Source organism: Nerophis lumbriciformis, linkage group LG29 (genome assembly GCF_033978685.3).
Source record: "Nerophis lumbriciformis linkage group LG29, RoL_Nlum_v2.1, whole genome shotgun sequence".
NCBI lineage: Eukaryota > Metazoa > Chordata > Actinopteri > Syngnathiformes > Syngnathidae > Nerophis > Nerophis lumbriciformis.
In genome coordinates, this window is record NC_084576.2 from 25,512,501 (window position 1) to 25,527,500 (window position 15,000).

Consider the following 15,000-nt stretch of genomic DNA (forward strand, 5'->3'; position numbering starts at 1 on the left):
CCAAAATGGTCTCAGTCATCAATGTGTTAAAAATAAGTCATTTATTAATATTTTTTTTACTTTCAGTGCTAAATATCTATTAATCAACTTCAGATCTAGCTGTTGCCATAAAGTTGAATTTTTTTTTAATGTTTCACTCCTTTTTCGTCAAAGAAAACCCTGTTTTTTATGGCAGAAAAACACAAAAGATGCGATATTTTCACCCTCAAAAATATTTCAAATTGGAATATTTGATGTGAAGCTATTAACACCTTAAATAGGTCAATAATTCATAACATAATTTTTTATTTTTTTAAATTATGACAGTTACCAAAAAATCTGATTAAATGTCCCCGGGGACCCAAAAGGGTCTCAGTCATCAACGTGTTAAAAATAAGTTACTTATTCATGTTGTTTTACTTTCAGTGCTAAATATCTATTAATCAACTTCAGATCTATCTGTTGCCATAAAGTTGACATTTTTTTCAATGTTTTATTCGTTTTTCATCAAAGAAAACCCTGTTTTTTATGGCAGAAAAACACCAAAGATGCGATATTTTCACCCTCAAAAATATTTCAAATTATATATGATGTGAAACAATTAAAACCTTAAATATCAATCAATCAATCAATGTTTATTTATATAGCCCTAAATCACAAGTGATAGGTCAATAATTTATAACAACATTGATTATTAAATTTTGTTTTTGTTTTTTAACAATCACAGTTAAAAAAAAAATCGGATTAAAATCGGATTAAAAGTCTCGGGGACCCAAAAGGGTCTCAGTGATCAACGTGTTAAAAATAAGTTATTTATTAATATATTAAAACCTTAAATAGATAAATAATTCATAAAAACATTGATAATTGTTTAGTTTTTTTTAACAATGAAATCATAAATCCAAAATCAAGTTAAAGGTCATTAAAGTACGGAGCCCCTGAAGGGACATGGGGGGATTTATTTTTTTTTATAATATTTTTTTATTTTTTATTTTTTTTTAGACATGTATCTTGTGTGCACGAGAAACTTTTTATAAAGTTATAAAAAAAAGTTTAAAAAATTGTATAATTAAAAAAAAATTTTTTTTTAGACATGTACTGTATCTCGTGCGCACGAGAAACTTTCTTGTGCGCACAAGATGCATGTCTAAAAAAAAAAAAAATAATAATTATAAAAAATATATGTATATTTTTTATAACTTTATAAAAAGTTTCTCGTGCGCACGAGATACATGTCTAAAAAAAAAATAATAATTATAAAAAATATATATATATTTTTTTATAACTTTATAAAAAGTTTCTCGTGCGCACGAGATACATGTCTAAAAAAAATAATAAAATAAAATAAAAAATTATAAAAAAAGAAAAAAAAAACATGTCCCTTTAGGGCAGCGTTTCTCAAAGTGTGGGGCGCGCCCCACTGGTGGGGAATAGAGACATGACAGGTGGGGCGCGAGGAACGGGAGGGAATTTCACTTTAATTTTTTTTTTTTTTTTTTTTTTAGATTTTTTTTTTTTTACTATGCTTTCATTTTCTATACACACTGTAAATCACTTTGTGATTCTGTCTGTGAAATCCGCTTTATAAATAAATGTAAATTACTTATTTTTCCTGTAGGCTTTACATTTCTAGGTAGGAGCAAAAGTTTGACAGACATAGCAACAGTAACTAATGGGGGCGGGGCTAAGCGGAACAAACTTGACGAGACAAGCGCAGCAAAATGAAAAGCTGTCCCACTGTCAAACGACACAGTTGCGAGACGTATATGCGACATTGCAAGTGATCTTGAGGAACAACTCGGAGACAAATGAAAATAAAGTCGTTTTGCTTTACAAGTGGACGAAGCTACTGACAGCAATAAAGACTGCCTGTTCATCGCATACGTCCGCTTTGTGAATCGCGAGTCACTGTGCGAGGATTTGCTGTTTTGCAAATACATCAAAAATAGAGCCTCTGCTGATGAGCTGTTCAAGATAATGGACAGTTTCCTCAAAGAAAACGACCTTAAATGGGAAAACTGTGTGGGCTTTTGCTCTGATGGCGCAATGACCATGGCAGGGTCAAGAAACAAGCTGCAGGCTCTAATAAAGAGGGTTGCGCCAAATGCGCATTTGACACACTGTGTCATTCACTGGGAAGCACTCGCGTCAAGGCAGCTCAGCCCCGAACTCAATGAGGTTTTAACAGATGTGAGCGCGGTAAATTTGATCAAAACACGACCACTGAAAGCGCGACTATTCTCTGCACTGTGTGAGGAAATGGGAGCTGATCATACAGCCGTGCTGTTTCACCATACTTGCCAACCTTGAGACCTCCAATTTCGGGAGGTGGGGGTGGGGGGCGCGGTTGGGGGTGGGGGCGTGGTTAAGAGGGGAGGAGTATATTTACAGCTAGAATTCACCAAGTCAAGTATTTCACACACACACACATATATATATATATATATATATATATATATATATATATATATATATATATATATAAAAGAAATACTTGACTTTCAGTGAATTCTAGCTATATATATATATATATATATATATATATATATATATATATATATATATATATATATATATATATATATATATATATATATATATAAATAAGAGAAATACTTGAATTTCAGTGTTCATTTATTTACACATATACACACACATAACACTCATCTACTCATTGTTGAGTTAAGGGTTGAATTGTCCATCCTTGTTCTATTCTCTGTCATTTAGCGTCCCTTCACTGGCTCCCTGTGCGTTACCGAATACATTTTAAACTCCTTTTATTTGTTTTTAAATGTCTAAACAACCTCGCGCCAACCTATCTCTCCGACCTCCTTCAGCCTTCTGCACCACCCGATCCTTAAGATCAGCCGATCAGCTGCTGTTGACGGTCCCTGACACAAGGCTGAAGCTTAGAGGTGACAGAGCTTTCGCCGTTGCTGCTCCCAAGCTCTGGAACGACCTACCCCTAAGTGTTAGACAAGCCTCCTCTCTTCCTGTTTTTAAATCTCTCTTAAAAACATACTTTTATTCCATGGCTTTTAACACTGAGTGATATCCATCCTGCAATGGCGCCCCATAATACACCTGCTGTGATCCTGTTTTTATGTTTTTATTAATTCTATTTTAATTATTTATTTTTTATCGTGTTCTGTTTGTGTTGTGTTGTGTTTGCTCGGTACTCGTTTTATCTTTTAACCTGCTCATTGTACAGCACTTTGGCTACCCCTGTGGTAAATTTTAAATGTGCTTTATAAATAAAGTTGATTTGATTTGATTTGATTATTTTTCTAACCATGCTGAACACCCTCTCTGATGATGAATTCTGCTTCGTCTCCTTGTTGTGTGCGCAGTTGTGCACTGCACTCTCTAAAAGCCCTAGATGTTAATGTCACATATGCATGTACATTAGATGGCAGTATTGCCCTGTTTAAGAGTGTCACAACATTGCTGTTTACGGCAGACGAACTGCTTTACGGTAGACGAAAACGTGACTGCTGTTGTTGTGTGTTGTTGCCGCGCTGGGAGGACGTTAATGAAACTGCCTAACAATAAACCCACATAAGAAACCAAGAACTCGCCCTCGATCATTCTACAGTTATAACGTGATTGGGCAGGCACGCTGTTTATATTGTGGGAAAGCGGACGTGAAAACATGCTGTCGACACGTCACTCAGGTACGCCTGAATTTCGGGAGATTTTCGGGAGAAAATATGTCCCGGGAGGTTTTCGAGAGAAGCGCTGAATTTCGGGAGTCTACCGGAAAATCCGGGAGGGTTGGCAAGTATGTGTTTCACAGTGAAGCAAGGTGGCTCTCCCGGGGCAAAGTGCTGTCACTTGCCCTGTCTTCCCAAATGCATAGCTCCTCCTTTTTTTTGCAAAGATTGCAAAGTGGCACTTTTATTTTATTTATTTTGAACTTGATGCAAGTTATATGATTTATTATTGAACTTGATGCAAGTTATAACACTTTTATTTGATTTATTATTGAACTTGATGCAAGTTATAACACTTTTTTGATTTATTATTGAACTTGATGCAAGTTATAACACTTTTTTTTATTTATTATTGAACTTGATGCAAGTTATAACACTTTTGTTTTATTTATTATTGAACTTGATGCAAGTTATTTTATTTATTATTGAACTTGATGCAAGTTATACCAGGCAGCACGGTGGAAGAGGGGTTAGTGCATCTGCCTCACAATACGAAGGTCCTGAGTAGTCTTGGGTTCAATCCCGGGCTCGGGATCTTTCTGCGTGGAGTTTGTATGTTCTCCCCGTGACTGCGTGGGTTCCCTCCGGGTACTCCGGCTTCCTCCCACCTCCAAAGACATGCACCTGGGGATAGGTTGATTGGCAACACTAAATTGGCCCTAGTGTGTGGATGTGAGTGTGAATGTTGTCTGTCTATCTGTGTTGGCCCTGCGATGAGGTGGCGACTTGTCCAGGGTGTGCCCCGCCTTCCGCCCGATTGTACCTGAGATAGGCTCCAGCGCCCCCCGCGACCACAAAGGGAATAAGCGGTAGAAAATGGATGGATGGGCAAGTTATACCACAGCTGCACAGTTATTTTATTTATTATTGAACTTGATGTTATTTTATGTTATTGAGTTTGAATGTATATAACTTGATGTTACTTGATGTTCAATAAATTTGAAAATGTTAAGCTTGGCGTTAGCGTTCTGTTGGGGCGATGGGGGCAGGTGGGGCTTGAAAACTCGCCCTTGTCCAAAGTGGGGGATGACAAAAAAAGTTTGAGAACCACTGCTTTAGGGGCTCCGTATTAAAGTGTTAAAAATAAGTCATTTATTAATTTTTTATTATTACCATTTTTTTATGTTTTTAAATAGTGTTTTTTTAAATGTGCAAAATCAACGGGGTTCTCGCTATGGCCTACAGTCGTCACTTCAGTCATCAGTTGGTTGGCAGCTAAAGAGATTACCTTTGAACTCAGCCCCTCAGGCATACTACTTGGGACGGCTCAAAATCAATAAGATTCTTACTTTGACGCGGAACAAGGTTGCAAGAGGGCACCATTAAGGACCAAACACTTATCTGGGAAAACAACCTGTCCCAGTAACTTTCAAAATAAGGCGGCTTCTTGCTTTGTTTTGAAAGTTGCACTTCAACTGTGGCCCTCAACGTCTTGGCTTAAAATCAGTAGTGTTCTTGCTTTTAGGCCTCGGTCATGAGTAGAAGAAAGAATACTACCGAATAAAAGGATGTTTCTGTACCTCAAGCACACGTCACACAGCGGGAGTCAAAATCAATAGGAAGTGTGGACTCACCACGTGGAAGACCACGGCATCCTGGCCCGTGGTGACCACCATCTGAGGCTGCAGGCCCGACTGCAGGAAGAAGCCGTGAGCCGACAGCGTGCAGCCGCCGCTGTGACACAGGACATCAGCGTCAGTCAGCGCTAAACACGGAGCTAATGTTAGCATTTTAGCCTCTTGACCACGCCCACCTGTTAACTCCTGGCTGGAAGTTTGACGCTTTCAATCATTACTGATGTTCTTTTTGATTGATTGATTGATTGAAACTTATATTAGTAGATTGCACAGTACAGTACATATTCCGTACAAATGATCACTAAATAATAACACCCCAATAAGTTTTTCAACTTGTTTAAGTCGGGGTCCACGTTAATCAATTCATGGTTGACCACCACATTAAACTATCTCCAGCTGTCAGCCATGTTGTCACTTTAGCTTCCGTATTGACAAATATCACGAGTTAGTCACGTTTTATTTCGAAATAGTAAGATTCTAGAAGAAGAAACATATTCATGTAGTCCAGTGAAGCAAAAATGCTACTTGCTAACGTATCATTATAGCCGTCAATGGCGTTATTTATTAATAGTTATGAAGCGCTGTGCGGATAAAAATATCTTTAAATGTAATACAAAATGCTCACAAACTATGTATGCTAAAGCCTAACTCTGTAATTACATGTATCAGTGAGCTACTTGCTAATATCAGTGGTCAAGATGATGCTACATGCTAACGTATCATTATAGCCATCAATGGCGTTATTTATTATTAGTTGTATAGCTTTGTGCAGACAAAGTATGTTTAAATGTAATACAACATGCTAACAATACATGCTAATGCATAACTCTGTAATTACATGTATCATTGAGCTACTTGCTGATATCAGTGGTCAAGATGACGCTACATGCTAACATATCAATATAGCCATCAATGTCGTTATTTATTAATAGTTATATAGAGCTGTGCAGACAAAATATGTTTAAATGAATTACAAAATGCTAACAATGTATGCTAACGCCTAACTCTGTAACTACATGTCCCAGTGAGCTACTTGCTAATATCAGTTGTCAAGATGATGCTACATGCTAACGTATCATTATAGCCATCAATGGCGTTCTTCATTATTAGGCATATAGCGCTGTGCAGACAAAATTTGTTTAAATGTAACACAAAAATGCTAACAAACAATGTCTAATGTGTTACTTGCTAATATCAGTGGTCAAAAATGATGTTACATGCTAACGTATCATAACTATTGATTAAAATGTATGTAGCACCGTGCAGACAAAAATATGTTTAAACATATTACAAAATGATAACAATGAATGCTAATGCCTAACTCTGTAATTACATGTATCAGTGAGCTACTTGCTAATATCAGTGGTCAAGATGATGCTACATGCTAACGTATGATTATAGCCATCAATGGCGTTATTTATTATTAGTTAAATAGCGCTGTGCAGACAAAAATATGTTTAAATGTAATACAAAATGCTAACAAACAATGTCTAACTTCTTGTGCTAATGCGTTACTTGCTAATATCAGTGGTCAAAAATGATGCTACATGCTAACGTATCATAACTCTTGATTAAAATTTATGTAGCGCTGTGCAGACAAAGATATGTTGATAACAATGAATGCTAATGCCTAACTCTGTAATTACATGTATCAGTGAGCTTCTTGCTAATATCAGTGGTCAAGATGATGCTACATGCTAACGTATGATTATAGCCATCAATGGCATTATTTATTATTAGTTATATAGTGCTGTGCAGACAAAAATATGTTTAAATGTAATACAAAATGCTAACAAACAATGTCTAACTCCTTGTGCTAATGCGTTACTTGCTAATATCAGTGGTCAAAAATGATGCTACATGCTAACGTATCATAACTACTGATTAAAATTTATGTAGCGCTGTGCAGACAAAGATATGTTTAAATGTAATACAAAATGCTAACAAGGTATGCTAATGCCTAACTCTGTAACTACATGTATCAGTGAGCTATTTGCTAATATCAGTGGTCAAGATGATGCTACATGCTAACGTATCATTATAGCCAACAATGGCGTTATTTATTATTAGTTATATAGCTTTGTGCAGACAAAGTATGTTTAAATGTAATACAACATGCTAACAATGTATGCTAATACCTAACTCTGTAACTACATGTATCAGTGAGCTACTTGCTGATATCAGTCCTCATGGTGGAGCTAACAGGAAGTAGAGGTGTGTGTCACCTGATGAAGGAGCGTGAAGGTCTGATGCTGTTGATGATGGGGTCCTGCTCGTAGGTGAACAGCAGGGGGGCAAGGCGCTCCACAGAGTCCACGGTCAGCTGGACCGGCTGCTGGGAGGGCACGGCGTGGGGGGGCGTCTTACACGTCAACATGCTGGACGACAAGCTTGATGGACAGGCGGACAATGTGATTGACACCTCCTACTTTGTAGTACTCTAGTAGTAGTATTATGTACACGTGGTTACAATAGTACTACTAGTAAAATGTATACAGAGTAGTAGTAGTATTTACAAATGCTTGGAACAGTACTACTAGTAGGATGTATATAGAGGAGTAGTAGTAGTAGTATGTACACATGGTTGGAACAGTACTTTTAGTAGGATGTACACAGGTAGTAGTAGTAGTATCTACACATGGTTGGGACATTACTACTAGGAGAATTTACACAGAGTAGTTGAGTAGTAGTAGTATGTACACATACTTGGAACATTACTACTAGTAGGATATAAACAGAGTGGTAGTAGTAGTATCATGTACACATGTTTGGAATAGTACTACTAGTAGGATGTATACAGAGTAGTAGTATGTACACATGGTTGAAACAGTACTACTAATAGGATGTATACAGAGTAGTAGTAGTATTATCTACACATGGTTGGAACAGTACTACTAGTAGGATGTGTACAGCGTAATAGTAGTAGTATCTACACATGTTTGGAATAGTACTACTAGTAGGATGTATATAGAGTAGTGGTAGTATTATCTACACATGGTTGGAACAGTACTACTAGTAGGATGTATACAGAGTAGTAGTAGTAGTATCTACACATGTTTGGAACAGTACTACTAGTAGGATGTATACAGAGTAGTAGTATGTACACATGGTTGAAACAGTACTACTAATAGGAGTTATACAGAGTAGTAGTAGTATTATCTACACATGGTTAGAACAGTACTACTAGTAGGATGTGTACAGAGTAATAGTAGTAGTATCTACACATGTTTGGAATAGTACTACTAGTAGGATGTATATAGAGTAGTGGTAGTATTATCTACACATGGTTGGAACAGTACTATTAGTAGGATTATACAGAGTAGTAGTAGTAGTATCTACACATGTTTGGAACAGTACTGCTAGTAGGATGTATACAGAGTAGTAGTATGTACACATGGTTGAAACAGTACTACTAATAGGATGTATACAGAGTAGTAGTAGTATTATCTACACATGGTTGGAACAGTACTACTAGTAGGATGTGTACAGCGTAATAGTAGTAGTATCTACACATGTTTGGAATAGTACTACTAGTAGGATGTATATAGAGTAGTGGTAGTATTATCTACACATGGTTGGAACAGTACTATTAGTAGGATGTATACAGAGTAGTAGTAGTAGTATCTACACATGTTTGGAACAGTAATACTAATAGGATGTATACAGAGTAGTAGTATGTACACATGGTTGAAACAGTACTACTAATAGGATGTATACAGAGTAATAGTAGTATTATCTACACATGGTTGGAACAGTACTACTAGTAGGATGTGTACAGAGTAATAGTAGTAGTATCTACACATGTTTGGAATAGTACTACTAGTAGGATGTATATAGAGTAGTGGTAGTATTATCTACACATGGTTGGAACAGTACTACTAGTAGGATGTATACAGAGTAGTAGTAGTAGTATCTACACACTTTTGGAACAGTACTACTAATAAAATGTAGACAGAGTCGTAGTAGTAGTAGTAGTAGTATGTACACATGTGTTTGCATCCACAGGATGCATACAGTGTAGTCGTAGTAGTATCTACTGCATGAATACATAGTAGTAGTATCATGTACACATGTTTGGAACAGTACTACTAGAATGATTTATACAGAGTAGTTGTAATAGTATCTACTGCATATATACATAGTAGTAGTAGTATCATGAACAGATGGTTGGAACAGTACTTCTAATAGGATGTATAAAGAGTAGTAGTAGTATCTACTACATATATACATAGTAGTAGTATTATCATGTACACATGGTTGGAACAGTACTTCTAATAGGATGTATACAAAGTAGTTGTAGTAGTATCTACTACATATATACATAATAGTAGTATCTTGTACACATGTGTGGAACAATACTTCTAACTGGATGTATACAGAGTAGTATGTGCTACGAGTACATGTGTGTGTATACCAAGTAGTAGTACAATTTACCTTTGTATTTTACAGGTGGACTTGCCCACAGTCACTTCCTGTTTGTTTCCAGAGTCCAAGAAGTTTCCTGTGATGGTCAGCATGCTTCCTCCAGACTTGGGTCCAAACGTCGGGAAGATCTTGTGGATCACAGGGTCCTGGATTCACAGGTCACATGACACATCAAGTGGATCACTGATTACTTCCTGCTGCAGATTACTTCTGGGTTACTTTCTTTGATTTTCTGCTGAAAGTTACTTCTGTTTCCTTCTCGATGGAAGTTACTTGCACGTATAGATTACATGTGGATACAAGTTACTTCCAGGTAAATATACTTTTTCGAGTAAATAGTTTTCTAGGTAAAAATACTTTTCCAGGTAAAGCTACTTTTCCAGGTAAATATATTTTTCCAGGAAAAGGATACAGGTAAGGTCTTACCACAAATGTGAATCCTTCCAAGTGTGCAACCTCGTGGCCACTGGTGACCTTAACGGTGTGTGATGCTGAGGTGAAGTTGGCGTTAAAGACGGGGGAACACTGGATCTCAGACCACCTAAAGACACAGAAGACATGCGTTGAAGACGGCGGGACAGAGGAGGGTGCAGACGGGGATACAGACAGGGGTTCAGACGGGGGTACAGAGGAGTAGACGGGGGTACAGAGGGGGAACAGACGAAGGTACAGAAGAGGGAACAGACGGGGGTCCAGACAGGGGTACAGAAGGGGAACAGACGGGGGTACAGAGTGGGAACAGAGGAGGGTGCAGACGGGGGTACAGACGGAGGTTCAGATGGGGACTCAGATGGGGGTACAGAGGAGGGTGCAGACGGGGGTGCAGACAGGGGTACAGAGGAGGGAACATAGGAGGGAACAGACGGGGGAGCAGAGGAGGGAACACCAGACGGGGGTACAGACGGGAGTACAGACAGTGGTACAGAAGAGGGTCCAGAGGGGTAACAGACAGGGGGACAGAGGAGGGAACAGAGGGTACGGACGGAGGTACAGACGGAGGTACAGAGGAGGGTCCAGACAGGGGAACAAAGGAGGGAACAGAGAAGGGTACAGACGGCGGAACAGACAGGGGTACAGAGGAGGTAACAGACGGAACAGACGGGGGTACAGAGGAGGAAACAGACGGGGGATACAGACGGTGATACAGAGGAGGGTCTGGACAGGGGAACAGACGGGGTAACAGAGGAGGGTACAGACGGGGGTACAGACGGAGGTACAGAGGAGGTTACAGACGGAGGGTACAGAGGGGGAACAGACAGAGGTACAGAGGAGGGTGCAGACGGGGGTACAGACGAGGGACAGATGGGGGTACAGACAGGGGAACAGAAGGGGGTACAGACGGGGTAACAGGCGGAGGTACAGAGGAGGGTGCAGACGGGGGTATAGACGAGGGACAGACGGGGGTACACATGGGGGAACAGACGGGGGTACAGACGGGGGAACACATGGGGGAACAGACGGGGGTACAGACGGCGGTACAGAGGAGGGAACAGACAGGGGCACAGACGGGGGTACAGAGGGGGAACAGACGGGGGTACAGACGGGGCCCAGGCGGGGGTACAGACGGGGCATAGACGGGGTTACAGAGGAGGGTACAGACGGGGGTACAGACAGGGGAACAGACGGGGAAACAGAAGAGGGAACAGACGGGGGTACAGACAGGGGACCAGACGGGGGTACAGACGGGGGAACAGAGGAGGGAACAGACAGGGGAACAGATGGGGGGGCAGACGGGAGTACACATGGGGGAGCAGACCGAAAGACAGACGGGGGTGCAGAGGGGGTACAGACGGGGGAACAGAGTGGGAAACAGACGGGGGGTACAGACGGTGGTACAGAGGAGGGTCCGGATGGGGGAACAGACGGGGCAACAGGTATAGAGGGGGTACAGAGGGGGGAACAGAGGGGGGAACAGACAGGGGTACAGACGGTCGAACAGAGGCGGGAACAGACGGGGGTACAGACGGGAGAACAGACGGGGGTACAGAGTGGGAGACAGACGGGGGACCAAACGGGGGGACAGATGGGGGAATCAGACGGGCGAACAGACGGAGGAGGTAAGAGTGTCTTTGCGAGCACCTGAGGAGACAGAAGACAAAGAGCACTGAGAGAGTTCTAATCCAATCATCTTGTCCTGAAGGAATGCACGCACTTCCTAACTTTTTTAGTTATTCTTCTTTCTATGCTCAGCAGCCACTTTGGAGCCTGAGGGTCTTGAAGAAGACTTTCTAACAAGCAACAAGTCAGGATGCACATTTTTCCCAGCAATCTTTCAGTTAGCAAAGTCATGTGCTCAACGTCTGGGGGGTGGCTCTTAACATTCTTTCTTCAACACACAATAAGCTCCATTAAAGCTGCCAGGGCCCCTATAGGACGCTTTGTCTCTCCCACACACACACACACACACACACACACACACACACACACACACACACACACACACACACACACACACACATACACACACACACACACACACACACACACACACACACACACACACACACACACACACACACACACACACACAAGCACCTGTTGAGATAGTCCTGTCTGGCCAGCTTGCAGGGGACACCAGCCACCTCCACGCTCACCAGCGACGCCTTGAAGTTCTCAGTCTTGTCGAAGCCAAAGTTGTGCCCACAGATGGTCACCACCGTGGAACCTCGGATCGGCCCTGAGGATGGAGACACCTGAGACACAGAGACACACAAAGTGTGTGTCAGACACCTTGGACTTCTGCTGTCTGGTTAACAACAACAACAACAACAAAAACAACAACAATTTGAAGCAGCCTAAGTGTTCTGGAACTGTTTTACTGGATGTCCATCCTGTCTTCTCAGTGTGTGATGTGATGTCATTTTAAGTGTGACTTTGCAGCCTCTTGACCAGGAAACCCTTGAAAAAGAGGTTCTTAATCTCAATGGTAGTTTTTACCGGTTAAATAAAAGGTATAAAACAACAACAACAACCAGAACAACAAGAAAAAGAACTAAAACCAGAATAACAAGAAGAAGAACAACAAGAAAAAGAAAAAGAACAACAAAAATAACAAAAACAAGAACAAAAACAACTAAAAGGACAATCAACAACAAATAGAAGAAAAACAAGAACAACAACAATTAGAACAAAAACAATTAGAACAAAAACAAGAACAACAATTAGAACAAGAACAATCACAATTAGAACAAAAACAAGAACAAGAATTAGAACAACAACAACAACAATTAGAGCAAAATCAATCAATCAATGTTTATTTACATAGCCCTAAATCACAAGTGTCTCAAAGGGCTGCACAAGCCACAACGACATCCTCGGTACAGAGCCCACATAAGGGCAAGAAAACAACAATTAAAACAAAAACAAAAACAACAATTAGAACGACAACAATTAGAAAAAGAACAACAATTACAACAAAAACAAGAACAACAATTACAACAAAAACACCAATTACAACAAGAACAGCAACAATTATAACAAAAAGAAGAACAAAAACTATTACAACAAAAACAAGAACAACAACAATTACACCAAAAAAAAACAATTACAACAACAACAACAACAATTAGACAAAAAGAACAACAATAATTAGAACAAAAACAACAATTACAACAAAAACAACAATTATAACAAAAACAACAAGAAGAACAACAATTATAACAAAAACAAGAACAACAACAACAAATAGAACAAAAACAAGAAGAACAACAATTATAACAAGAACAACAATTACAACAAGAAGAACAACAATTACAACAAAAACAAGAAGAACAACAATTAGAACAAGGACAACAATTACAACAAAAACAACAACAATTAGAACAAAAACAAGAGCAACAATAATTAGAACAAAACAAGAACAACAATTAGAACAAAAACACCAATTACAACAAGAACAGCAACAATTACAATAAAAAGAAGAACACAAACTATTACAACAAAAACAAGAACAACAGTAATTAGAACAAGAAAAATGGGTGGGTTGTACTTGTATAGCGCTTTTCTACCTTCAAGGTACTCAAAGCGCTTTGACACTACTTCCACATTTACCCATTCACACACACATTCACACACTGATGGAGGGAGCTGCCATGCAAGGCGCTAACCAGCACCCATCAGGAGCAAGGGTGAAGTGTCTTGCTCAGGACACAACGGACATGACGAGGTTGGTACTAGGTGGGGATTGAACCAGGGACCCTTGGGTTGGGCACGGCCACTCTCCCACTGCGCCACGCCGTCCCACAACAAGTACACCAAAAACAACAATTACAACAACAACAAGAACAACAACAATTAGACAAAAAGAACAACAACAATTAGAGCAAAAACAACAATGATAACAAAAACAACAAGAAGAACAACAATTATAACAAAAACAACAACAACAACAAATAGAACAAAAACAAGAAGAATAACAATTATAACAAGAACAACAATTGCAACAAGAACAACAACAATTAGAACAAAAACAAAAAGAACAACAATTAGAACAAGAACAACAATAATTACAAAAAAATAAAATAGCAACAATAATTAGAACAATACAAGAACAACAATCAGAACAAAAACAACAATTAAAACAAAAGAAAGAACAAAAACAATTCGAAAGAGAACAACAACAATTAGAACAAAAACTAGAACAACAAGAACCAGAACAACAAGAACGTATTTTTACTCGATGTAGTGTGTGGTTGTTGTTGCTTTCAATGTATTGTGTAATAGTTGTTGTTGCTAGTGTGTTGAGGTATGTGTGATGCAGGAGAAGATGATGTTGTGTTTTGTCAGCTTTGATGAAAAGCAGAAGTTTGGCGGTGTGACACACAAGAGCAACAACAGGACTTTCATGCAGGACCATCCAAACACATCCAGAACCAGAACTCCTCATGCGGGTCATGGCAGCTTGGACAGGTTAGGAGTGGACATGGCATCACGGCACGGTGCTCCAACACCTCCTACATCTCCAACACCTCCCACATCTCCAACATCACCCACATCTCCAACACCTCCTACATTTCCAACATCTCCAACACCTCCAACATCTCCAACACCTCCAACACCTCCTACATCTCCAACATCTACAACACCTCCTACATCTCCAACACCTCCAACATCTCCAACATCTCCAACACCTCAAACATCTCCAACATCTCCAACACCTCCTACATCTCCAACACCTCCAACATCTCCAACACCTCCAACATCTCCAACACCTCCTACATCTCCAACATCTCCAACACCTCCAACATCTCCAACACCTCCAACATCTCCAACACCTCCAACATCTCCAACACCTCCTACATCTCCAA

At 39.7% G+C, this 15,000-nt stretch overlaps 1 protein-coding gene across 1 annotated transcript in view; it reads right to left on the bottom strand.

The window, feature by feature from the left end:
- Positions 1-15,000, bottom strand: part of met (MET proto-oncogene, receptor tyrosine kinase) — a 123,594-nt gene that overhangs the window by 38,979 nt on the left and 69,615 nt on the right. The window contains exons 6-10 of the mRNA XM_061924633.2: positions 12,230-12,387; positions 10,121-10,235; positions 9,704-9,840; positions 7,495-7,659; positions 5,267-5,366 (exon numbers count right to left, since the gene is read on the bottom strand). Coding sequence (XP_061780617.1) covers positions 5,267-5,366; positions 7,495-7,659; positions 9,704-9,840; positions 10,121-10,235; positions 12,230-12,387 — 675 coding nt within the window. The remainder of the gene's footprint in view (positions 1-5,266; positions 5,367-7,494; positions 7,660-9,703; positions 9,841-10,120; positions 10,236-12,229; positions 12,388-15,000) is intronic.